This window comes from Rhinopithecus bieti, unplaced genomic scaffold, assembly GCF_001698545.2.
Source record: "Rhinopithecus bieti isolate Rb0 unplaced genomic scaffold, ASM169854v2 scaffold_4781, whole genome shotgun sequence".
Taxonomy (NCBI): domain Eukaryota; kingdom Metazoa; phylum Chordata; class Mammalia; order Primates; family Cercopithecidae; genus Rhinopithecus; species Rhinopithecus bieti.
Genome location: NW_016805181.1, coordinates 5,924,049 through 5,950,879, shown reverse-complemented (window position 1 = coordinate 5,950,879; position 26,831 = coordinate 5,924,049). Strand labels below are relative to the sequence as shown.

Sequence of the window (26,831 nt, the reverse complement as noted above, 5' to 3'; positions counted from 1 at the left end):
TGGCCGGGTGTGGTGGCTCATGCCTGTAATCCCAGCACTTTGGGAGGCCAAGGCTGGCGATCATGAGGTCAAGAGATTGAGACCATCCTGGCCAACATGGTGAAACCCTGTCTCTACTAAAAATATAAAAAAATTAGTTGGGTGTGGTGGCACACACCTGTAGTCCCAGCTACTCGGGAGGCTGAGGCAGGAGGATCACTTGAACACGAGAGGCAGAGGTTGCAACGAGCCAAGATGGCTCTGCACTCCAGCCTGGCAACAGAGCGAGACTCTGTCTCAAGAAAAACAAAACAAAACAAAAAGAATGTACATACGTGAAGCAGCTTTGCAAGTAGAACCATTTGCACTCCTGGTCAGTTGGACAATGGCCGTTTGCTAAGAATTCTGACTTTCTGTGCTCTTGCCTGCAACTTTTCCACCTCTGAGACAGCCTCCAGCTTGATACTGTATTGGCTATTAATGCTTATTTATAATTAAGTTGAGAACACACGTACACATAGATAAAGCATAGGGGAAAGTCCAGTGTGTTAGCATACACAGCCATTCCGAGGACCCAGAACAGTCCTTGTTTAGGAAGGGTGGTCCCGACATCAGAAATGATAGGATTTTCCTGGCTGACAGAAAGGAATAGACCCATCCCAATCTGGGGATTAGAGGCCCAAGGGAGAAAGGACCCTTCCATCTGACTTTCCTGATTATTAATCCATTTTTCATAGATTAGCAAGACAAGAAACTGTAGGAAAACCAATGTAGGCATTAAGACCCAAAGCTACTAATAGAACAAGGGCAGAGAGTAGAACGGATTGTTATCTACGCTGACATTCCGGGGAGAGACTGGGTGAGCCCACTGCTGCTATGAAGATGTTCACAAGCCTTACACGAAATAGGGCTCTGAGCCCCAGCCTCCCCAAGGGGACTATAGTTCATTATTGTCATCATTATGTCATGCATCATCATGCATTTGCCTGTCTACGACATGCACTAAGAAAGCTCGCAGATGCGCAAGGCTATTACCTATAAGAATACAAAACATTGCCATAAACCAATAACAATACAGGCAGCATTCAGCTTTCCTCACAGCATTTAATAATAGTAAGAATAAGAGGTAACTTTATTGAGTCATATGTTGGATTTTAATCTTCACTACAGCCCTATGAGTTAGGGTCATTCTCATCTCATCTTTTTACAGATAAGAAAACCGAAGTGCAAAAAGTCAAGTGAATTACCCAAGCCATGCAGCTAATCATTGGTACAGGCAGACTCTGACACCAGCGCCATGGCCACAGAAATTACGTTCATACCACCTCCCACCATGCCTTTCCCACAGCACGTGATCACCCACTCTTATGAGGAGCCAATATATTTAGAGATCGAAAATTCTGAATATTGCTCATGTTCTGATCAGAGATCTAGCTGCTTCAATCTATGCTCAGAATTTCAATCATCAAAAATAATTAGGACTAGGGACAGTATTATCCCACTGTCCCACTAGGGAAACCCCATTCCCAGCAAATGTGGTTCAGGGCAGAAGCGGGCATCATCAGATGAACAGTCCCTCACTCACCAGGATGACCTTCTCTATCTCCTTGGGCGCGCACCAGTGAAACATCCCAGTAGAGTCGTACTTCTTCACATTGGAGTCCATGTTGTCAATCTGGTCATTGCCAGGAATTAACAAGGGGTCATGCCTGGGGAGAAAAGGCCAGGAAAACCTAAGTGGAAAATGTGATAAATTATAAATGGAAAGTGCCCCCTGAATTACATCTCAGAGGATATGAAAGATGCAGAGGAAGTGGTTGTCACTGAAAGCCATTCTTCTGCTTACAGAATCCATCCTTTGAGAGACAACTGCCCCCAAACCACCACCCCACATCTGGAAGTGCAGCTGACCTTTGTCAGGGAGCATTTCTGCCTTTCCCCAGCTCCTCTTTTCCTAAATGGTCTTCCTAACATTTTGTGGATTTAGCCTCCCTTTTTAAGGCTACCTCACTCCTCTTCCTCTCATATTACCAGTTTTTCTATCTCCCCAGCGCTTGCACATGCACACACACACACAAACACACACCCCAAAGGGTTGCTATTAGCCTCGGCAATGAAGAGGAAGGAATGGGAATAGAGCCTCATGCTGACTGACTGGCATGAGGATGGAAAGCCAATTACTCGCTCCTTCTGACTACAACTTCTGACGTGATGCTCTTCGCAGTAAAAGCTTTAACAGGCTGCACTTTAAATATTTTAGCAATTTGCCCAATCAGATTTTGCTCTCCCTGGCTGAAGCCCTTTAAAGATTCAGCAGCATGTCACTTCAGAGCAGACTGACTACCAAATGCCCACATCTGGAATACATGATTTCAATACTAAACAACACCCCCTCTCCTTGCCTTGACAACTGTATATGCACTAACCATCCAATGATGCTCCCTGCCACCTTCACCTCCCAACTGCTGCATTCCTTAGACGAGAGTCTCAAGCCCAGATGCATCTTAATAAACTTGTTTCAAATTCTCAGGGCAACATTCACCCTCTATCGCCTTGTTTATTGGTGAAAAAGGAAGATGCTTCCATAAAGGCCTCCCGTCTAGTGGGTTGGCAGAGCCTCACTGACAACCTTAAGAATTGCAATGGAATCAGGCAGGTCTAACAAGCTTACAGCACAATAAATAAGCTCCTGCACCTTGAATCATAATCAATGTCCATGCTTTTATCTCTGATAGTGATTCAGCACCTCAGGTTTGGGAAGTCATTGTTCCTTCCTGCAAAACTGGCCATATAATTAGGACATTGTCCCAGCTATACTTAACCATTCTTGCAATGGAGCTGTCTTTTCTGATTAATATTGCCAACACAAGACAGAAAATATACATAGGGTCAAATTCCATACATTTATTGTAAAGTGATTTTACCTTTTGAAATTCTATATTGCAACATCAGAGGGTGACTTTTATTTCGTTTTTACTATTTCTCCCTCTGAAATGTCTCTGATACTTCCCACTTATATGTCAAGGGTACAGAGTGGGACAGCAATCTCCCTTCCATGACCCAAAAACCTAGGATTAAGCTTTTGAATATCTACCATGACCCTCCAATATGCTCCCCACTCCCACATAAGGTGAGAAAACTCTCTCACTGCATTTATTTATGCCTGAGAATTTGCTTTTAGACTACACCAAATGACAAATACCATGTGAAGCAAACTTGCAAAGTTATCTTCAATGAACATGCTAGACTATTACAGGAACTGTCACATCTGATCTTAAAAGAAAAAGAACAATCCCACTCTGAGTAGCATCTCAGTGTCTGGATTGTTGAGAAGTCTTGAGGTATGTAAACCACCAGGTCATCTTCCAAATACTGAACTTAGTCAAAGATGTTAAGATAAAAAGGCAGTTGCTGATAAGAACTATTTACAGATCAGGGTGAGAGCAAATTTTGAGGGATGTATTTGTCCTTGAAGAGTCTTTAACAGTTGCATAGATATCTATTAATATCATCTGGAATAGGTAGGTAGACAAAAGTCATCATGGAGAGGAGGCTTGAGAAAATGAACAAAATGAACTCTTTCTAGCCCTTGAAGAACATATTTCAGTTGCAAGAGGATTTTAGTAGACCTGCCCTGAAGATGTAGAGCCAGGTTCAAATTCCCTTGCCCTGTTTACTGGTTGGAGACAAAGTGTTATCTCAGGATGACCTGAGATCTACCCCCAATGCATTTAGGATTTAAAAGATACTCAGAACTATGTTCCCATAATATCAGCAAGCAAGCAAATGAAACAGCAAGGTGGCCAAAAAAAAAAAAACTTTTAGAAAATATGTGCCTTGGGGAAGAGGAGATACATTTTGGTTTGGTATATTTGATTCTTTCTGGGAAGGAGTCAGACATTGGTAACAGTGGCCTGCAACTTTCATCCAGAAAAGCAAATAAGCAAGCCTGATGATCAATCGCCCTTCAATAAAAAGAAAAAAGACAGCTAATGTCAAGCTTCATTAACTGGGGTAGAGGGTTCCAGAAACCAGGCATAATTTCACACTGGAGCTACAAGCCATGATTTGCACTGGAACATCCAGAGGCATCCAGGAAGTCTCAGAGGTAGGCCATGCTACACTCTACTCCCCACACATCTCTCAGCCTGGCTTGGACCATTTAAATATAAACAAACAATCCAGGATTTCCCCCAAAGAGACTGACCTGAGGAACATCAAAAACCTCCCAGAACAGAGACATTACCCTCTCTGACCAGCATGGTGCCTGGAATTCTAACTTCAGTTTATTGAAACAGTAAAGCAACCAATAAGAATCCCCTATTCTGAGCATGGAATGCAGGATACAGTAATGATTAAGATAAAGTCTCTAGTCAAAGAGAAGTCCACAAGATGGCAGGAGAAAAAATACATGTAAACCAATAGTTCAATAGTTATGGTACCTTGTGGCAAGTGTTACAGGAAAGTACAAGGTGATATGAGAATACCAAGAAAAAAGCTGTTCATATCCTGGTATTTGGGTAGCATTAAGGAAGGCTTCGCAAAGAAAGTAGCATTTGATCTGAACCATGAAAAGTGAAGAGGAATCTCACCATGTTGCAGTGTTGATCCACTAATAGCCAGTAGGACCCACTCAGAGAATTGAGGCCCAAATGAAAAAGGCCAAATAATGGCACCTAAAACCATGGCTGAAGATGTCGGATACCATACTGCCCAACCTAAGGCACAGAAGACTCAGACCAGGCCTTCCATCTGTCTCCAGATGCGCAATGACAGTCAAGTAGAAGATGGATTAAACTGATTGAGTATGACTGATTGATAGCAGACTAAGAATGATGCATGAGATTTACAGAGAACAAAAATCATGTTTCCAAAAAAGGAAGAGTGTTATAAAAACTGAAAGTAATTCGAAAATGAAATGAGTTGTTGCCCAAGACAGTGGGTTTTCTATCATTAAGACATTCCAGAAGAGCGAGGGATACAGCGAGGATATGCATATAAAGGTTGGATGAGCCTAGAAGATCCTGAAGGTTTGAAACACTGTGCTGTCATTGGGGAAAGACACAGCTAGAAGAAATTTGAAAGTACTGGACCATTGCTGGATATCAGAAGGCTGGACAGCCCTGAGTAGGCAAAGAAAGGTTGCTAGAGTGAACATGAGAGCTAAGTAGCATGGGAGAGGGATTAATTTATGGCTCCAGTAAGGGCCAGCACTGTTACACACTCACTGAATTTCACAGTCTGGGAGTAAGCTGGGAACACAATTCGTTCCAGCAACAACAGAGTCTGTAACTGTTTCTGGCCAGACAGTATAAATTTCTTTACCATGTCTGTTCCTGTAGTAATTTAAGGTACTTTAGGCTGGCTTATGCTGCAGAGAGATCTCTGGAACAGGTGGAGAGTGGACAGTCAGTTGGCCACAGGGACTAAATCAAAGTTTCTAAAGCTTCTATTACTAGAAGAAAGTCCAAGCATTTGCCATTGAGCACACCAACCAACACTGCTACGATCCAGGGAGACCCAAAGGAATTGGACAGTTTGTTGTATGGAAAGGAGGATCATGAGAAATCTCCCTGAATAAGGCATCCCAAAATCTTCAGTTTGCAAGATGATAGAGACCCACTTCCAAAGCCTCTCCCACAACTCCTCAAAGGCCAGTTAGTTGAAACCAAGGACCGGGATTAGATACTGTCTTTCACATCACAATGACATTACCTAAGTCTTCTACTCACAGAGTAATTTTTGATTTCCCTAAAAGGCACCATAATTAATTCAAGGCTCACTTGTCACTTGCAACTTGGCCAATGTACATGCCTTATTTTAGGGTAATAGAAACTCTATGATGTGAGGTATATCTGCTGTTTCATCTTTATGGACTGAACTGTGTTCTCCCCCAAATTTTTATGTGAAGTCTTAACCCCCAATACCTCAGAATGTGACTGTATTTTGAAATATGGTCTTTAAAAAAGTAATTAAGTTAAAATTAGGTCATTGGGGTGAGTTATGATCCAATAGGACTGGTGTCCTTACAAGAAGAGGAAATTTGGGCCAGCTTTTCCATAGGAGGGAAGATTATGTGAAGACAGAGGGAAAAGACAGAGGTCTGCAATCCAAGAAGAGAGGCCTAGAACAGATCCTTCCCTCAGGAGCCTTGGGAGGAACCAACACTCCCAGACTTTTGTCTCAGACTTCTAGCCACCAGAACTGTGAGAAGCTCTGTTGTTTAAGACACTGGGTCTGTGATCCTTGATTACAGCATTCCTAGAAAATTAACACAATAGCCCACCTTGAAGAAAAACAGGCACAATGTGTCAGATATCCCTCAGATGAAGGCCCCTGGCTGCCCTTCTTGACTCTTAAGTTTTTCTTGTCCATTTAAGGGGGGGCAGGGGAAGCATCCTGCCATTATTTCAGGAATACATAGACATACATATGTAATACCCAGTATCTCCTCTAAAGGTTTTGGGTCAATATCCCTCCCCTCTCCAACCACCTTCTCTACCCACCACCAATATACAGGCATGTTAGATATGCTCTGCCAGAGTGGTAACTTCTCTCCGTCTTTAACTTAGACATGCATTTGAGGATCAACACCAATGACAGCCCAGCTTAAAGCAAAGAGGAAGCCTGAACACTAGCCAGCTAATTTGAGCAGTCTGACTTATACAGTCCGTCCCCAAATGGAGTGTTCAGGGGTTAATACCACTAAGTGCAGGAAACCACCTATGTCCTTAATGACAATATACCATAGTGTTTAAGTGGCCTGGCTCCAGAGTCAAAATATCTGTCTTCAAGGCTTGGCTCATCTATTACTTGCTAAGTTGTACATTGCCTAAGTTTCTTCATCTGTAAAATGGGAATGTTAATCATTAGCATTATTCAATGGATTCCATTTGAGGATTACACGAGTAAAGACATTTCATGCCCTGAATATACCATCTGACCTAGAGCATGTCCTCAAGAAGTGTAAACGAGTCTTATGATTATCATCCTTCACACTTTGCTTAGGACCCACTCATGTATTAGTAGCTCTGATTATAGTGAAAGGAGGTAGGAGAGGGAGAGCGTTTCAATAATGAAGATACAGAGCTACTGCTATTATTTCTACTACTGATACTATTGTTACTACTACTATTGCTGCTACTAGTACTATTACCATTGTTGTTACTATGATGAATAGCTGCCATGAGTCGAACCCTTCCAAATGTTGATGCACTAAAACTTTTACCTACATTTCATGATTTGTTAATCACAAGAAAAGCTGTAGGTAATTTATGTTATTATCGAGCTCTGTGTATAGATGGGTAACAGAATAGATAAGTAACATGTTCAGGTGGCACAGCCAGTGAGAGAAGAGGCAAAGCCTCAACACAAAGGTCTACTTGGCTGAAGGCCAGTGCTGCTGGGTGCCCACCTCAGACCCTCCCACTTTCAGGAGGCAGCCATATCTTGTTCATTCTCCATCAAAACATCCAAAGTGGCAATGCCCTAAGCAGCCAAGAAAGGGAAACCAGCATCGCAGGCACTTATAAATGCACCACTTATATGAATGATTAGTAGAAATTCACCCCATAACCCTTGCATCTCGGCTCACCCTCTAATGTCCACAGCTAGAAATTCAGCATGCCCAAAGTCAAATAAGGAATATTGGCATGGCCAGACACGGTGGCTCATGCCTGTAATCTCAGCGTTTTGGACGGCTGAAGTGGGCAGATCACTGGAGCTCAGGAGTTTGAGACTGGCCTAGGCAACATGGCAAAACTCCATCTCTACAAAAAAAACAAAAATTAGCCAGGCATATGGTGCATGCCTATAGTCCCACGCACTCAGGAGGCTGAGGCATGAGAATCACTTGAACCCAGGAGGTTGAGGCTGCCAGTGAGCCAAGATCACACTACTACTGCACTCCAGCCTGGCAACAGAGCCAGACCCTGTCTTAAAAAAAAAGAGTATAGGCATACCTCATTTTATTCCACTTGGCTGTATTGCACTTTGCAGATATTATATATATATATAATTTTTTTTTAATTGAAGGTTTATTTTTTCATTGCTAGAGCACAGGCAGAGTAGATTTCACATAATTCTTAAGGCCTCTACGATTTTCAGAATGGTAAATGAGCTTTGACTTCAACTTAAAGTCACCAGCTGCATTAGTTCCAAACAACAATCAGCCTGTCCTTTGAAGCTTTGAAGTCAGGCATTTACAACTGTTTACAGCATGACATACTGAATATTTTAATCCTGCTGTTGAGACCTACTGCTCAGAGAAAAAGATTTCTTTTGAGATGTTACTGTGCACTGATAATGCACCCAATTATTCAAGAGCTCTGATGGCGATGTATAAGATGAATGCTGTTTCCATACCTGCTGGAACAACTATTCTGCAGCCCATGGATCAAGAAGTAATTTTGACTTTCAAGACTTATTACTTAAGAAATATATTTAATAAGGCTATCACTGCCATACTGATTCCTTTGACGAATCTGGGCAAAATAAATTGAAAATTTTCTGAGAAAGAATCGCCATTCTAGATGCTAATAAGAACATTCGTGATTCATGGGAGGAGGTCAAAATATCAACAGGAGTTTGGAAGAAGTGGATTCCAACCCTCATGGATGCCTTTGAGGGTTTTAAGACTTCAGTGGAGGAAGTAACAGCAGCTGTGGTAGAAATAGTAAGAGAACTAGAATTAGAGGTGGACCCTGAACATGTGACTGAATTGCTGTAATCTCATGATCAAAATTGAATGGATGAGGAGTTGTTTCTTATGGGTTAGAAAAGAAAGTGGTCTCTTGAGATGGAAGCTACTCCTAGTGAAGATTCTGTGATTACTGTTGAAATGAAAACACAGGATTTAGAACAGTACATAAACATAGTTGATGAAGCAGCAGCAGAGTATGAAAGGATTGACTCCAATTTTGAAAGAAGTTCTACTCTGGGTAAAATGCTATCCAACAGCATCACATGCTACAGAGAAATCTTTTGTCAAAGGAAGAGTCAGTCGATGCAGCAATCTTCACTGTTGTCTTATTTTAAGAAATTGCGACAGCCACCATAATCTTCAGCTACCACCCCCTGATCAGACAGCAGCCATCAACACTGAGGCAAGACCCTCCAGCAACAAGAAGATTAAAACTCACTGATGACTCAGATGATTACTAGCATTTTTAGGAGTATTTTAATGAAGGTATGTACACACTTAATAGACTACAGAAGAGTGTAAACCTAACTTTTATATGTATTAGAAAACAAACAAAAAAAATGTGTGTTGCTTGCTTTATTGCGATATTCACTTTGTTGTGGAGGCCTGGAACTGAGCCTGCAATATCTCCGAGGTGTGCCTGCAAAAGATCTTTGTTTTGAGGATTTGCAGAGCAAGAAATGCTACTTGGTATCAATTAATCTCAGGAAGTGAACTAAATGCCTTGCTACAACAGAAACACAAAAAACTCGCCTTGAAGACAACAGCCTAAAGCAAAACCACAAATCCCTTTTCTAGCAAACCCACTGTGAGGAAGCTGATACCATATTTTAAAGTGCACAATTTCCCTTACAGGCAAAGACAGCCAATCCCTGTTCCTTCTGTGGCACTGGGTTCAACGTTGGACTTCAGAAATTTACATTAAAGTACAAATAACCAGCCAAACACACAAAATGTTACGAAAAGGAAAGTTACAAAATGGCTGGAAAATTGCATTCTTTTCTCGCTTGATTTTCAAGACCTCATGTCTTACCACACGATAAGGACTTCTCTGTCATTATGAGCATCCCATCCAAATTAAGGGCACCCTACAGTGGTCTCCCCGGGAGATGAGAGACTTGATTAAAAGGAGGTGAATTTCTCATCCCTCTGTGGGCCTTTTATCCAAGCTGCAAATACTGACTTTATTGAGCATCTATTATGTAAGGCACCATGACGGGGCTAACAGGACTTTTCTCAGGCTTCACTGTTTGGCTCAAGTGTTCCTCATAAAGCCATCATCCTGAACAGCCAGAGAGACTGAAGTTATTTTCCCTTCCTAGGAACTTCTAGAGATGCTCCTTCAGTGATAATAATTTCCATGTCTGTTTTATCCATTAGATGGTGAACTATTTAGGGGCAGGGATCTATTTTGCTCTTCCACGTATTTCCAGAATCCAGCAGAGGATGCAACCAAACTAACAAGAGGAACTGATGAATTACCTCTAGTTCCCGAACACTCTTTAAGCAGTCAACAGAGACTCAGCAAACCTTTTGTGGAGATCAAAAGTGTGTGCAGTGAGAACCCATTTACCTCTGATATCTTGCCACAATTTGTTTTTGAACAATCAGGGTTCTTGGAACATTTTTCATTCACAGGGACTGTGTATGAATTAGGACACAGAGCATTTGCTATAAAAAGCGCATTGTGATGTGAAGGACAACCTAAATTATGTCTCTAACCAGTCAAGGCTGCCTGAAGTTCACCAGAAGCCAGCTGCTGTAATTAATCAGCAGGGAGGACCCATGTGATGGCAACAGTGGTCGAGACAGATGTTCTTAATTAAGCAACTATTTGGTTCTCCAGTGCAAAATCTGAACATTTCTGAGAGATAACCCTCTATCACTTCAAGCTCCTCTCACTGTTCTGATTCTTAAAAAGAGTGGTTCTCAAACTGTGGCCCAGACCAGCCGCATCAGCATCACCTGGAAGTTTGACAGAAATGCAAATTTCCAATCCCCAGGCCAGATCTGCTGAATTAGACTGTGTAGGGCTGTGGCCCAGCAAGCTATATTTTAACAAAGCCCTCCAGGTGATTCTGACACCTGCTAAAGTATGAGAACCACCGCTATAAAGTTTTGCCCAGATGGAGAATCTATATGGCTTGAGTAAATCCTACCCAAGTTAGCAATTGTCAACATCACACAGATTATGAAGCTGTAGTAATATTCAGCAAAGCCAGGACTACAGGGAGGCAAGGGAGGTGCCTAGAGTGCAAAATTGAAGGAGGCGCCTACTCTGATTCTCTGACTCTGTGGAACTCGAGGCATTGTGTCCACACTTGATTCTTGATGGGGATTTACTGACTAGATGCTGCACAAATGACTCTCTCTTGCTGACTTCTCTTCCCATGAGCTAATCAGCAAATAAATTTAAACAAGCAAATTAAATACTAATCCTTGCAAATTGCAATACTTACAATTCAGTGTTCTACCCTTTTTTAACAACATGGTATCTAGTCGCTAAGACCTTGAGCACAATGTTCAAGAGTATCAGGCCACAGGTGTATCTCAGCCTGTATCAGACACAGGAGGCTGGATTAGGTCTTAGGTGGTCTCCTCAAAAGGGCTCATAGTTGGGTGTTCAGCACCATAAATGGTTCCAACTGGATCTGCCTCATTCTTGGGTGCCTTGGCTCCTGGGTGATTACTATTTCCTGATACTTCCTGAGGATTTGCAGAGCAAATCCTGGCTCCTGCCTTAACTCATCCTTCAACAGGGCTTCCACTCTCCTGATAACGATCGTCACCCCTGAGACACCACTGCCCACCACCCTCCCCCCATCTCCCGCTTGATGGCCATCCCTGGAGCCACACTGACAAAACTCTGAGTCCAGGCTCTAGCCACCCTGGCAGAACTAGGGTCCTTTTCAATTTCTCTGCATCTATCTACTTGCATTATTTTCCCTGCTACCACCTAAGATGTCATCTCGTGTTAGGCAGTCAGTATTCTCCGAAAAAGGAAATTGTTGCCTTTATGTTTGAGAGACAGCCTGGGAGAACCAATATGTTCATCACTCCTACAGGAGGTTGTACAAGATGCTCTTGAAACAAGAGGTCAAGGTCACGACCATCTGCTGAGCATGAACTTGTCGAGGGACCTGTGTGGTCCACCCAAGCCTTGGTACCATGACACCAAATATTTCTTTCTTCTCCAGTCCTGGGGGAGGCCTGTCATATGCTATCAGTTTGTGCATTAAGAGGCGAATTTACTCAGCTAAGCTGTCCCTGCCTTCCTTCTTTCTTTTGCCCAGTGGAAGGAATTGTGAGGTTGACTTGGCTCAGGCCATTTTGCCATTTTCTATTACTAAAATCTTTCATGTTAGCAGGCTCTGATGTGGGAAGTCCTAACAAAATGAGCCCATGAAAGGTTTGACTCAAAAGAGAGGCAATGAGACTTAACAAGTAGATGAGTTTATTTCACTTAATGACCAGGAGATGCCCAAGAGAATAATCTGTTTTCCTCAAATCATATTTTGCCTCCCATTCAGGAAACTAATGTCTAATATTTTATGGGTCTCCTGACAAGAAACTCTCCTCAAAATGTTCAATTTTTCTGTTCTGGGTGTTGTCAATTATCCTTGCAAGCCCAGCTGGGTGCTATCTGTGTAAATTATCCACCCAATACATCCTACATAAATCCTCATGGTCTGTGCTACTCTATCTTACTCCAGGTCTCAGGACTGATGTCAGGAATTATGTGTGTCCTTGGGAAAACTATGTATCCCAGTCCTGGTCTACTATTCTACAGCAAACCCTGAATGGCTTAGCACCCAAATGGCCTTGGCAGAGGCTGGGGTTGGGTGGGTCTTCTATTTCACACCTCTGTGCTTATGTAGTGTGTGTCTCAGAAATATCCTGATGGAGGACTCCAAACTCTTCCCTCTGCTGCCACCAGTGATTCTCCCAAAACACAAGTTAGGTTACCACCTCCTCAAAAACCTTCAGGGGTTCCCCAATGCCTATGACAAGCAAAGCCTTCATCACTGGGTGCCAGAATACTTACATTCTCCACTCCATCTAGGCCACTCCAAAGACCCCTGGCTATAGCCACACCCAGCCATTTACTGTGGTCTCAGCATGTCCCTGTTTCCTCCATCATCCTAATTAGGGAAAACTTGCCTAGATTTACCAGACTTTACATCTCTGTGTGTCAACATCCTCACCTGTAAAACGGGGGCAAGAGTAATACCTACTTATAGAGTTGTAGTTAGGACTCAGTGAGTCACAGGCATCCAGTCTCAGAATGATGCCTGGCATCTGGTAAACCTAGACAGGTAATATTATTAGTTGAGCATTCTCCTTATGGTATGGAACTAGGTTTAATAAGACCTCCTCCTAAACCAGGCTTAGCCTCCCAAACCAGAGGTAATGACAGCTCTTTCTGTTCTCACAGCCCATGCTAGTGGAACCCCAACTTGTTCTTACCCAATTCTGTGCTTTTATGTGCTTGTCTTCTCCTCTGTTAAACTATAAGCGTTTTGAAGACAGGGATCTAGTCTAATCCATTAGACTGTGTGGAAGTTCTTTAAGGGATCTAAAGTGCTAAACCATGACAACTTGCACATAGTAGGCTCTCGCTGAATATTTGCTGGATGGGAATTAATCTGAGAAAAAGATTAAAAGCAGGCAGCTGAAGTGCACAGACTTTTTGGATTCCATGTGAGGATTCAGTGTGAGAACCCAGGTGTTTACTCCATACCAACTACCCACTGGAGAAATCTCATCACCCAAAAAGCATGTTTAAATGTAACTATGTGGAGGTGGCTCTGGAATAAACTGAATGTGATTGTAACCAGGGATCCTGAATGGAGATTTCAGGAATCCACGAATTTACTTCAACTGTGGTCAAAAGGGGATCCAGTGTACTTTTTATTTTTTCCTAGAGAGACTTCCTAGAGAGTTTTCATTGAAGGTTCATAGGGTTGGTAAGGCCCCCAAATTAAGACCTCTTGACTTAGCTATTCAGAGACAAAGTTTGTGCCCCCCTAGAGCTTTACAAATGAGGAAAGATGTAGCTATCCTTACAAGGCACCACCACACTAAGTAGGGAGAATTGGGCAATGGGTGCTTGATGATTTTAGGGAAGGCTCCTTCAGTAATTCCATGTTAATAGAGACCAGCAAGGAAGGGAAATAATAGGCAGAGGGAGCCGGGGACTTGGAAGCCTCCACGGCTCACTCCTCCTCGGCGGGTGTGGAGCCAAAATTTATCCATCATTACACGTGTGTCCTCGACCTGGGGCCCAGACACTTGCCATTCAGCTCTGTCTGGACGTGAGGGTTGTTTTCTGTCGAGGTGACTCAAAAACATACTACCTCAGGATTCAGACATACAAAACAAGGCTGTTCACCTAATAATCATGCAGAGTTAAGTGACACTTAAACACTAGGGTAAACCTGATACCAGAACAAAGGGGAGGAAAAGACCATTAGTGCAGAGTCCCCGTTGCATCTCCTGCTGGCAGATGATTTGGAAGGAGCCTTCACGCAGGAGCCTGTTTTATTTGCAGAAGCCACAGTGGTAAATTAAAGCCCATCCTAGCCCATTCCGGGCTCTCTAGTTCCTCTTGGAGCTATTCCTATCGCTGCCCATAGGCCACTAAAACCTGCCCACATTCAGAATGATTGATTCTGCTCAAACTGCAAGCCACAAACTCATGTCGAAAAATCCACTTCAAATAAGTCATTAGCTTCCTTTATGGATTTTTCAGGTCATGAGGAATAGGACCTGAAAGTTCCATTTACTGGAGAGTAGAAAGCAGGTGTTGGAAGAGGCGGGGGCAACTGGAAAAGCCACAGGGAGCTGGGGGAGCCCTTGTTTCCTACCAATCAACAAAGGGGATTTAGCAAAAATTTACCCATGACTTCATTGCCAGTGCCAGATATTCAAATGCAAACCAAAGGGCCCTGGGGTCTTTCTGTACACTGGAAGTCAAGGGAAATGGAGAGAGGGCTCAGCAGGGGCCCATCTTTGCTCCCAGGTCAAATGGAGGATATGGAGCACCTGCGACATAGAAAGACATGGTAAGGGAGGAGTGTCTAAGACTTTCTCACTTGTCATGGGATGACCCATTCCAGCTGGGCTACGAGGGAGACCATGGTGGGCTGGTGGGATAAGGCATCCCAGCTACAGGAACTGAGGCCTTAGCAGCAGCCCAAAGGCAACCGACACAAGAAGCCCAAGTTCTGTAGCTTGGCAAGTTTCCGCTCACCACCTGACCCACGTTTAGCAATTCTGATGTACCATGAAGCAGACAGCTCCAGCCCAGGATGACTGCCTCCCTCAGCCCCTCTCCGGCAAGGAATGAAAGCAAGATCCACTTTGAAAATTCTCCCCCATCATGCAAACTGACATAGGCATGCTTTTCAAAAACCCACAGCCAATCTGTTGATCATTACTTATTTACAAAGGCCTTCGGGCAGAAAGTCCTGTAAAAACCATACTTGATACGATATACACTAGCTTTTTCTGCTTGTGGAAAAAAAGTCCCCCCAAGGCTACCTCAAACCATCACTTTCTATTGCACATAAAATGTAGCGTGTAACACTAAAGTATTTAATATATATGGTATAATATATCTACAGGAAAGGCATTTGTGTAGAAGTATGTTACCCTGGATTTGGTAATTTGATGTTTTGCTGAAGGCTACGACTTAAAAAAGCCTCCACCTCATACAGAAGACCTGTCATCTTGGTACCCAAGAGCCAACAGAATAAAGAAGTAGCCTTAAGCAGCAAAACTTTGACACAGCTTTGAAGCATATGAAAACAGTATAACTCCTCAGAATTATTATTACTCAAGATCAAAGAAATGAGCCATACTTTACATAGCAAACAGGGACAGGGAATTTGGCTCCAACGGTTTCAGATTTTTCAGACTTCTCTTTATTTATTTATTTGCTTCTCTAAATTTAGGCAAAGGAAAGTGGCTGGGCTTTTCTCTACTTTAAATGGGAATAACTATTAGAATTAGATAAAGCGATTACCTAAAGGTGAGTAAATAGGAAATGAATGCTAGCATGACAACTGGCGTCATAAAAACGAAAAGCTTGGCAGTTGGCACATTTTATTCCTCCTCATAAACTGTAAACAAGCATGTAAATCAGCAACACCCAAGGAAGGCTGGGTGAACGGGAAGGCAGAGAACTTTTAAGGAAACATTTAACAGGAATAGACGGAGATGTGGAAAAGGAGTTGGGTGGAGTGGGTCTTCCATGGAGAACCTGTGTCCTCAACCATATGAAGAAAGACTGCCCTTGCCTGTTTTCCAGAAAGGTAGACGTGGAGGGCCAGGGACATGCAAATGTTACTGAAGATGGAGAATGGAAATCACCACTATTGTATTTCAAAAATCAAAGCCAGTGGTCATGACAAGAGAAAAGTAACGTCAAGATGGCAGGCATTTCCAGAGCAGCAACCACATAGGGTGAGCAGTACAAATCTGAAATCACTCCTATTTCATTTGGGTGGTAGAGAGTCAGGATGTCAGAGGAAAAAAATGCTGGGATTGGCAGATGAATTGAAGACAAAAAGGGGAGATAAAAGATGGAGAAGCCAAGAAGAGGAAACTGTAGAACGCTGTTGAAATTTGACTTCACTTGCTATTTACCAGAGGAAGCCATAGTCAAGAAAGAAGTGAGGGAGAAAGAGAGAGAAGGAGGAAGGGAGGGAGGGAGGGGGGAAGAAGGGAAGGAGGGAAGGGGGAAGGAGGAAGGGAAGGAAGGAAGGAAGGAAGGAAGGAAGGAAGGAAGGAAGGAAGGAAGGAAGGAAGGAAGGGAACATGTACATGCATGCTCTATTTCATAATTAATATTGCTTTTAGCCTGAGCAGAACTGTATTACTTTTGAACTTTGCTTTGGCAAGTCCACAGATTATTAGACTTTTTTTTATCAGTCAAAATCAATTAACAGAAATTTGATTTCAATCGACAGGATAAAAGGAAGGTAATCTTCAGGTTCATTTTTGATTGTGATGATACATCTCACATATGGCCTTAAGTACAGAAAACAGTCCTCGGAGGGACTCCAGCAGAAAGAGACTGCCGCAGGCAAACTAACCACACGAGTTCCTCTGATTGGTTACCGCCGTCATTAGTGCCACTGCTGTTTAGGAACTACACACAGACAGGACATGGTGACAGCTAAGACTTTAAAGCCTATGTATTTTTCAAACAGCTTTTCAAACTGTTTTTCATGACAGAATTTTTTCAGCTCTATCATTAACTGCTGACAAGCTGACAGAATAAATACTCCAGCCTTTAAGAAGCCATCTAAGGATCTCGCTCCCCTCCCCCACCCTGGGCTTGCTGAGGAGGGGAGACTCTGGGCCTGGCAGGGTGAGGAGGGGGCGAGGGGAGGAAGAGAAGGGCTAAGAGGGAAACCGTGGGCAACCAGCCCCTCTCCTTACCTCATCAGCTTAGGCGAGGAGTTGGGTGAGTTCCGCATGCCTCCATTCCGTTGCTTTTTTTTTGGTGATAGCGTTGACGGCTGCTCATCTTCAACTGGAAATACAGGCAGCTCATGAGATTATGAACAGTTTGAGGGCAGACTGTGAAATACAGGCAAAATATCAAAGGACACACACTCAAGGCTCAGTCACTCACTAGGAATTCATGGCTGTCTTTTAGGACCCAATGACAAAGACCAAATGTGTTAGTCAAACAGGCTGGCTTAGAGAAGGTGAAGGCATCACCTCTTTATACTCCAGCCTTTGAACATGCACTTTAAACAGACTGAAATAGTTTGTAAACATCCTGCCATAAGAAAAGAAAAAAGAAAAAAGAAATCATGATTTATCTGTATACCAAAATAAAATAAAAAAAAAAACTTATGAACAATCATTATTCCTAGAGTTAATTTTGGTTACTTTGCTTTGCCCAGTAATCGAGTGCATTTTTTTGTAACCAAAATCAGAAATAAAGTTGTATTTGAAATGTCGGCATAACTGCCAGCCTGCTGCTTCTCCAGATGAACCAACTTAGCTGGTTCCTAATCCCTGCATGCCAGAGAAAGAGCATTGAAAAGAGGCAAGGATTCAAGGTCTTGACAGCCAATGTTTCAATCACGTCGGGGCACACTGGCGCATGATGGCTCAAGAATCCCAAGCCCAACTCAGCTTTTATCCCTCCAACTGCCAGGAGGGAGGGCTTGTGGGGCTGTGCCAATGGGGTCCTTTCTTAACCCATGAAGACAGGAGCACGGGGGCTGGTGAGGTTGGAGGAGAGCCCCAGAATGAAGGAGGAGGTTGCCATTGAATGAAATCTCTGATGATGCGGCAGCGGGGCAGGGATGGAGGGCAGCACAGGGGATTGGAAACCAAAAGCTGTTTTCCAGATATCTAAACCACACAGATCGCTAAGCAATGTGAAGCTTCACTTAGAAACACCACAGCACACTCTACTGCTCTTGCCCAAAGACACCCACTAATAAGCTTTGCAGATGTATTAGCCTGCATCATGCTTCTTTTTAAGAGAACTGCTTGATAATTAGCAGATGCAAACCCAGCCTGTCACCCAAGGGCATCAGCAGCAAAATTCTAGTCCTCCTCTCCCCACCCCCACAATTCAGGCTAAAGCTGTAATGTCAAGAAGGAAAAATAGGATCTTCGGATTCTTATAGTTGACTGCAACACAGACTAGGAGGAAAGCACCCCTGAAACTCAGAATGCAGGGCAGTTACCTTAAAGCTAAGAAGAGAAATATTAGCAGTGATGACATCAAAAGAAGCTTTGATATATGTTAATGGTGTAGGAGTCTTAGATGGGGGAGAAAGTGCCATGTCAGCTACTTGGTATTATCCAGGAAGACCCATATTAGAGCATGCATTATATGGTACTTCCCTGAAAACGCTAAATAAATTTAGTAGGTTATGATACATGGTTCCAAGGCAATTTTAATAATCCAACTACCCTCCAAACCTGCTTCAATGTATTACACATTTTACACTCTCCTATTCTGCTGTCAGTTTGGGCTTGTCTAAATCCTGGCTGATGCAGAAAAAGGGAATGACTCTGGTGTAAGGTGAGAGTGAGACCAGAAGAAATGAAGGCAAGAAAGCACCTGCAAACACCCACATCCCACCCCCTGTACCAGCTGCTTCCCCTGACACCCACCAGGGCCCATGCTCAGGCTGCGACCGTATCAGTCATTTAGAGCTCGAGGCAGAGACTATGTGGCTGGGATAATATCGCATCTTATCAGAAATGAGTATCCAAAGCAAATCACACAGAGACTAAACAGCACTTAAAAGATTAAAGGAAATAAATACAAGCCACATAAATGGTATTGAAAAAAATCACTTAGAGTTGATATGCATCTCTCGGCAAGCAAACAGACACTCTGAGCTTGACCTGAATTAATCTTCCTTTCACAGGATAGGGACCAGGCATCCGAGGCAATAATGCGGTAGAAAGGCAGCGAGGGTGTATGTGTGTGTGTGTGTGTGAGTGTGTGTGTGTATAAGTATACTTTCGCACTTGCCCCATCTTAGAATGAAGTAGAAAGTCTTGCACTGACTAGACCTATAAGACAAGGTCATCTTTTAATATGGGCCACTTGCAATTGGTATATTGTGTTCAGGGTGACCTAGATAGGTTGTGTGGCATGCTGGAGCAAATAACATGTGTGTGTTTGTGTGCATGCATGTGAGTCGCTCTAGTCGGGGTGCAAGTTCTGTTTTTCTCATCTTAAGGTTATAATTCAGTTAGCCTTCTTAAGGTTGTAATCCCACATCCAAAGGTCTTTTATCTAACCTAGTCTACCATGGCTAGCGTTTTTCAAGGTCACCAGATGTTACCACTGTTGTGTTCAGTTACACAATGAATCTAGCTGAGTTAAGACCTGAACAGAAGTCATCCTCCCTAGCATGCCTGTGGGATCCTTTTGCTTAGCATTTGCTTCCCTGTTTGCATTGGGCGTATAACAAATAATTCTCTTTGGTTAAGTGGCCACTATCTTTACATCTTGTTGCTAGCTGTTGGCCCACACTGATCTTCAGATGGGAGAGTTGCAAGTTAATACCTGTTAGCCAGCTCCAGGGAGACACCTCATTCTGGTAGTAAAGTTGTGCCTCTTCTACGCAAAGAAACTATTTATTTTCATTGCCACTCAGAAAGATCATCTATCATAATCATACTGCATTTAAAGTGGGATTTGTTCTCCTAAATGAAACTTGGGTTTAAAGGTTTCCTCCTGCACTCACAGCCTTGAAAATGCAGATCTGTTCCCTGAAGAGATGGGGGAAAACGTCTCCAGTTTAAATATATGAACGCTGTGTAATGGAGACCATTACATATGGCTTAGGTCCCTCAAGAGAAGCAGTGATAACTTCTTTCTCATAAGTAGGGTATAACCATATTTAATTATTAGCCTTTATATGGATCCTATCAATTTCTGCATATTTAAAGAAAGCAGATCGAGGAAAACTTTTAGTTAAGCTATAAAATATAATTTTCATTTCATGGCTTCTGTGACTACAGGAGAGGAATAAAAATGGAATTAAAAGGGAGGCTTAAATTTACTCACTTTCACGAAAGACAAATGTGTTGAAGCAATGGGCCACTACCCCATGATGATGCACATTTACAAGCTCTTATTTAACCTACATTTCGGCTAATTACAATACACCTCCATCTCTGGCATTTTCACTTGCCTTCATGCTGCGGAAGCCACATGAAGATATGATCCTTTAAAGAAACCTGACTTATTTAGAACACAAACAAGTTCAGGAATCTAACGTGGAATTTTTATAGGAGCTGAACTCCATCCAGTCTCCAAGTACTCATAAAATTCAAGGGCTTGTTTTTGCACATCCCTAAGTATAACACTTAATGTGCTGTTGTAACTTCCCAGCGCTCCCTTGTCTAATAGGCACTGAATCTAACAGTTTTACAGTTTGGGAAGACTCAGTGCTAGGAAAATGTCAGGCAAGTCTAATGAGGCTTCAGATCCCCTGGTTTGCGCTAGAGTTTAATTTAAAGTTACAATGATGTTTTAACATGTTTGCTTATACTTGACTAAAGAGGATTCGTTATTTCAATGACATAACCTCCAGACAATGTTCTGGGAATTGATTTAAGATGTGGTGGTAATTCCAACAGCCTTAATGCAGAGTTGAACATCTGTAACAACATTTTACTCGACTTTTCATCAGCATTCTGTTTTCAAGCAAAAGCAAGCAATGTCTTCCAGAAACACTGGCCAGAACTCTGGGCTTACTTCAAAATGATTACATATTTCACTAGATTTCTTTAAAAAGAAATATCTTCCTTTATCAGCCTTGCCAGATTGCAAACACTGTGTCAGGGTTTACCAAGCCTCTTTATGGTCCTTGGAGTGAAATGGGGCAATGATTGCAACTCCCAGCCTTCCCTAATTCAGTCTAATGCCTGCATAGAACGGACCTGATGCTCAGCTCTAGCCTGGGGCACATTCCCTCTGCCCTGTTTCCCCAGTGAGATTTAAGGGGATGATGCCCTTTAAGATTTAAAGGTGAGTTTGTTGGCTGGAGTTACAAAACCAGTTCAAAGCAAATAAACTCGGAAACGTAATAAAAGGCAAACAACTCATAAACATGAGTCAACCGCTATCTCCATTATGTTATTAATCACCACATCTGGAGAAATCCACATCTGTACACACTTAGCAGGTCATTAGTAATGTCATATTCACACTGGAGTCACTCAGAGTAAGAGTCATGCAAAGTGGTTTGAACACAAAGGCATCTAGCTAATAGGGCTTCCGACTCAAGTCTTGCGCAAGCTGCCAGTTTGGAGGTGAGGTTGTTTTAATTATTATTAATTTTTTTTACGGTTTTCCCTTTTGGTATTTTGCTGCCCAGTAAGCTAAGTGCAAGCTAAAATCCACAGTAGTGCATTGCTCTTCTTCAACTGAGCTCAGCATGGTAAAGTAGAATGTTGAGGGGTGCAGGGCAGTTATTAAAAATGGGGATGGGTCACAGTCCTCCTTCACCTGGCTGGGTCACAAGCCGAGAATTGGGAGTTTCCTTCTTGAACTCAAATGGGTCTTTGAAATAGCGTGATCTAGCTGCAACCTTGACTGCCAAACAATAAGGAGAAAAGAAAACGGAAATTAATCCTTAGTGAAATGTTTTTAGAAAAGTTCCAAACCAATTTTAACATTGAATAGCTTTGAATCAAACTGGAAGTTTCTCCCTCACAGCTGAATTGCCTTTTTTTCCCCTTTCTTTTACCCTGATGACTTCCTGCAATTCCTTTTGCTGTTTTATTGTCATCCATGTCAGGAGGGATAACACTTCTGGAAATTCAGAAGACAATCTTCTTAGTATAACTTCCAAAAATATACAGACTTCCCCATCACCCCACAACATGCACAGACACTGAACACTCAGTTTAGCAGCAAGATCAGACCCATTCTCTCCTGAAGTCTGCTAAAAGAAATTCTACTGAAAAATCAATCCTTGGTGATAAACTTTTGCTATCTGTCTCAAACTGCTGGCTTGGTCAGTCCCTTAGTTGCGATATCAGTGCCTAACATTAAATGCCGTGAGTTTGCCATTCCTCAGAAAAAGGGATCCACGGCCCTTCCTTTGGCCGTCAGCGACACCAATGAAAAGTGGGTGTTTCAAATGTTGTTTTACTAAAATGAAGGGTAGGGAGTGAGGGTAAAATTCCTGGAATTTTATAACAGTCATGCTGCAAAATGTAATTCACCATGGACAAAACTCCCAAGCTGACCTAAGCTCTCTCTGATATGACTGTTTAGGACTTTCACCAGAAAGTTTGCGCAAGTTAACTCTCAAAGTCTTACGATGTGGCCACAAGAGTGCAATCTTTGGATTGGAGGATGGAATGGTGCCCGGCTCTTTCTCACACAAACCAGACTGGTGAGAGGGTGTGGTTATTTCCTTAAGCAATGATGGGTAAACAACCACAAAAATAATAATACATGCCAGATGAACAATCCATACTGTGAATTTGGTAGTATAATTGCTGTAAAGGAGCACTTGACTGCTGTTTCGGGATGAATCCCACAGTGGGGTACGTCATGTGTCCATCAACGAGGCTGAGCTGTTAAGCACAGCTAGGATCAGGTAAGCCAGGCAATGGAGTCAACTTCTAAGCCCAGAGTAGTGGGCAGTACCAGAGTGCAGGGGAGTTAAAATGGGTGTGGGTGACAACCTTGGAATGCGAGTTTCTTGCCTGACAACCTTAGAATAGCATATATCACCAAGAAGTTTGATGAGCACTGTACTATTCTTCATAAAAATCAACTACAAATCTATTTTTTTGAAAGAGCATGGCTAATTTTTTTTTTTTTTTTCTGAGACAAGGTCTTTGTTGCTCAGGCTGGTATGCAGTGGTGCTATCTTGGTTCACTGCAAACTCTGACATTATGGCTAATATTAAGCCACAGATGAGGAAAAGATGAAAGACGCTGCCCCTTAAAAGCAACCCCAACAATCGTAATATCTCAAACATATACACCTCTCTAAAATTGAACAACTACATTATCATATACATTATTCCAGCAGGATAATTTCACAACTCCTAGCTAGGAAATAGGAAATACACTTACTTGGAAAACCTAATGGGTGTCAGTTTTTTAAAAATCTGTCGTTATGCAGAATAAGAATTTTTAAAAATGTCTAAGTGACCTGTACTGCCCTAGGACAGGCATAGGGAGTGCCCACCCTGTGGCAGGCTGCCAGGGCAGGGAAGGGAGGCTTGTTGGAGCTTTTGCATTTCTGGCTTTTGTGGAGCTAATAGGAAAATGGGGAGGGAGACTTTAAGGAACACTAGGTTACATAGAAGTTAATCACAGGGTATATTTCTGGCTCTATTCACTGCCTAGGAAACCTGAATTGTGTAAGTTTGAGTCCATCAACACAGAGTAATGAAAGAATTCAGCTCCTACATGGGAGAGAGAAAAAAATACTATATAAATATATTGACAGAATCCACATGACTTGGAATGCAGTGTTCTCTACAAAATACTGTGGGCCTAACGGATCATCTAGAATCCAATTGGGTAAATTAGATGTACCCACGGTACCCATGCCATAGGCCCCCAACCCCAATCTCAAACTATGTTCTGTATGCATCCTGAGAGGAACCCAGCATCTACCAAAGCCCCCCATATCTAGAATCGCAGCTCATATATCTTCACTGTAGACTTGACCTGTTAGAATCATTGCCCAATGCTCTGCCCTGCTCAGTATTCAGTAGAAAATCCTTTTGGAATTTCCTGGTTGCCTTTAGCCATTTTCCTTTTCCCTGGAATAGACTCTCTATTACCTCAAGGGCAAAGAAAAGTCTCAAGCAAAAATCACTAGGTATTAGTTTCTTAGAGATGAGACATGGAGATGAACAATGGAATTCCAACAGGAAATGCACAATTGAAAAGAGAAATTCAAGAACATCCCTGAATTTTTGCTATGGGGTTTGGAGAATGGGAAGGTACGAGGAGATGGGAGATAATTTTTACTTTGCATCCATCTGGGAGGGGTGGGGAATGTATAAAAGTCCAATACAAACAGCCCCTTCCCAGCTTTTCTTTCCTTCTCTCCCTACTCCCTACTCCCGACACCAAAAGCCAACTTTTGGCTTTGTGGCCAAAAGTTAAACCTGACTCCTTTAGTTTGCCGTAGCACGTGCAGTCCATGTTTGTGGGGGACAACTTTTAGAGTAGGGATGAAACCCGCCACATCCTGGGCACCAACAGCTGCTTCCTTCTCATCTTTCTCACGTTCAGGGGTCAGCAAACTGTAGCCTGCCACCTGTTTTTGTACATCCCATGAGCTAAACATGTGTTTACATTTTTAAGTCATTGGGGAAAAAAATCTAAGAATAATAATATTTTGTAATCCACTAAAATGACATGAAATTCAAATTTTGGTGGCTATAAATAAAATTTTTTCAGACCATAGCCACGGTTGTTGGTTTACCTGCCATCCCTGGCTGCTTCCATCTCTGACAACAAAGTTGAGGACTTCCCATATGTGTTGCAAAGACTAAGATATTAACTCACTGACCTTTGACAGAGAAAGTTTGCTGACCCCTGCAGTAGTTTAATCTTCTCATATTTCCCTTGCTTTCCAGTCTCCACAAAGAACAATGTTCTTCCCAACCTGTCAAGACAGCCAAATAACAAAAGAAATACCCATGTAGCACACCTGAAGTACACAGATCTGGGGACGTCGAGAGGAACAGAGGTAGTTTAGTGTCTCTACTGTCCCTACCACCCAACCCACTATTAGCCCTGCTGGTCCATTCATGTTTGAGGTCATGAGTCAGGTGAGTTTCACATTTTCCAACTCAAGCTAAGTTAGATTCATCCATCCAGTACTTTGGAAAGCAAGGCGAACCACATCTACCGTGAGCAATTCCTCGAAGCTGTCAGCGTGTGCTGCCAGTCCACCCTGCGAGAGCCCCATACAAGACAACAGATTAACCATTAGACTAGATATGTTGAAAATATACAGCTTCAACCTTTCCCCAGCTAGCTCAGAGCGATATATAGATGATTATTTCAACCGTCAGCTGCCGCATAGATTTAAACCCCTGCACAATAACTCCTGGATTCATCTGCCCCTTGTCAAACTTGCACAGCTTTAGTTGGAGGATACATGGTGTGGCAGTTTCACTGTGAATCCAGAATGATCCAGACGGCTGCTGTCTCTTTGTTAACAGGAAGCCAAACTGATGAGTTTGTAATGCATTTCTTATCAAAGGTAGTTTCAGAAAAGAAAATGTGCCCCATCAGTTTGGCTAGAATTTCACATACACTAGATTATGGGCTTAATCAGAACATCTCTGTTATTTTCTTGAGGAAATAGATAATTCCACATCCAATCCATTTAAATCATTTTTTGCCAATGAATTATGTATTTATGAATTTATAATTATCCTTGATTTTTCTTCCCCTTTTGCAGTCTACTTAATAAAATCATCAGCTGGAGCCTACAAAGCAATAGTGCTTAATAGACACAAGCATGCTAATATATTTTTTAAGTGAATGCTGATCTTTCTGAGCTGTGTGTCTAAAATCATCATTGTGAATAAAAGAATTGTAATTTCCAACCCATACATTTAACAAAGACAAAATGGACTGTAATGGAATTTATGGAGCCTATAAAGGAACTCTTTTTCTAAGATGGTTTACAATAAAATAGATTTGGATTTACTGTAGGTCAAATCAGGTCCCCCGATGTGTATCAAGAGAAAGTGCCTGTAAGATACCAAACACTGCTCCTGGCACCCTGGAAGGGCTCACACCTATGGCTGCAGCTGCTAGTTTCCTGGTGTCCTTATTGTTTCCACCCCTAGTGAATTCAGGACTTAAATGCCAGCTTTGGAATCAATATTTATCCTGTCTTTACTTAAAATTATGACATTCTGTTCATCCTGGATTTTTAAGATTTTGATATTTTGAAAATATTTTATTTTGATAGTTTGAAAATATTGCATGAAACTATCATTTATCTTGATTCCTGAGGTTTTGGGTCTCCTCTTAAATTCGGTGCCCAAGGCAAAAGCTTCTCTCACCTCACCCAATTTCCAGCCCTGAACGCCATTTCTCAAAGGTATTCGAGGCACTGGTTCTGCCACCCCGCAGAACTGGACAAGGCAAACCTAAGACAAGAGTTCTTTCTTTTGATCACTTCATGCTGTTTGCATGAGATTGTTAAGGAAGGCCCTTGCAACAAATGCTTCCTTGTGGATTTACAAATTGCCAGGCATCCAAAGGAGTGGAAAAAAGATCACGCTGCCTCAGGAATCTGAGATTTGCCACCTGCCCAGAGTGAGAAACAGAAAAGAGAGCTGGGGTCAGGTCTCTCGTGGACTTTATTTCACATCCCACATCAAATTCTCCTGGTTAACACAATGTTGATTTACATTTCCGCTTTGGGGTGAAAGTTTTTATTTCCTTACACATTTTGTCACCAATGTTACTTTCTTTCTTTATTTCTTTATCTTTTTTTGCCCCCCACCTCCCCACTGCCAAACAGCTTCAAATAGCCATGACTGGCAGAAGAAGTCAATCATACTTCATTTCCATTTTCACTTTGCTGTTTACATTCTTTAAATTAATGCTTGCCCCAATGATTCTCATATTTAAAGACCAGCCTAA

General features: G+C 42.3%; 1 protein-coding gene and 1 long non-coding RNA gene across 9 annotated transcripts in view; one reads left to right on the top strand and one right to left on the bottom strand.

The window, feature by feature from the left end:
- Positions 1-25,784, top strand: part of LOC108529258 (uncharacterized) — an 89,385-nt gene extending 63,601 nt beyond the window's left edge. Inside the window, exons 3-4 of the long non-coding RNA XR_001885457.1 lie at positions 24,800-24,994; positions 25,633-25,784. This is a non-coding gene — a long non-coding RNA (uncharacterized LOC108529258). The remainder of the gene's footprint in view (positions 1-24,799; positions 24,995-25,632) is intronic.
- The window catches only part of KCNMA1 (potassium calcium-activated channel subfamily M alpha 1), a 767,391-nt gene that overhangs the window by 81,894 nt on the left and 658,666 nt on the right, over positions 1-26,831 (bottom strand). For 5 of the 8 annotated variants that reach the window (XM_017871448.1, XM_017871449.1, XM_017871443.1 and 2 more), the window contains exons 19-20: positions 17,129-17,222; positions 1,565-1,688 (exon numbers count right to left, since the gene is read on the bottom strand). In XM_017871448.1, coding sequence (XP_017726937.1) covers positions 1,565-1,688; positions 17,129-17,222 — 218 coding nt within the window. Of the gene's footprint in view, positions 1-1,564; positions 1,689-17,128; positions 17,223-21,689; positions 21,777-24,732; positions 24,829-26,831 lie in introns of all 8 variants that reach the window. The other 3 variants (XM_017871438.1, XM_017871439.1, XM_017871441.1) reach the window with 1 other exon arrangement.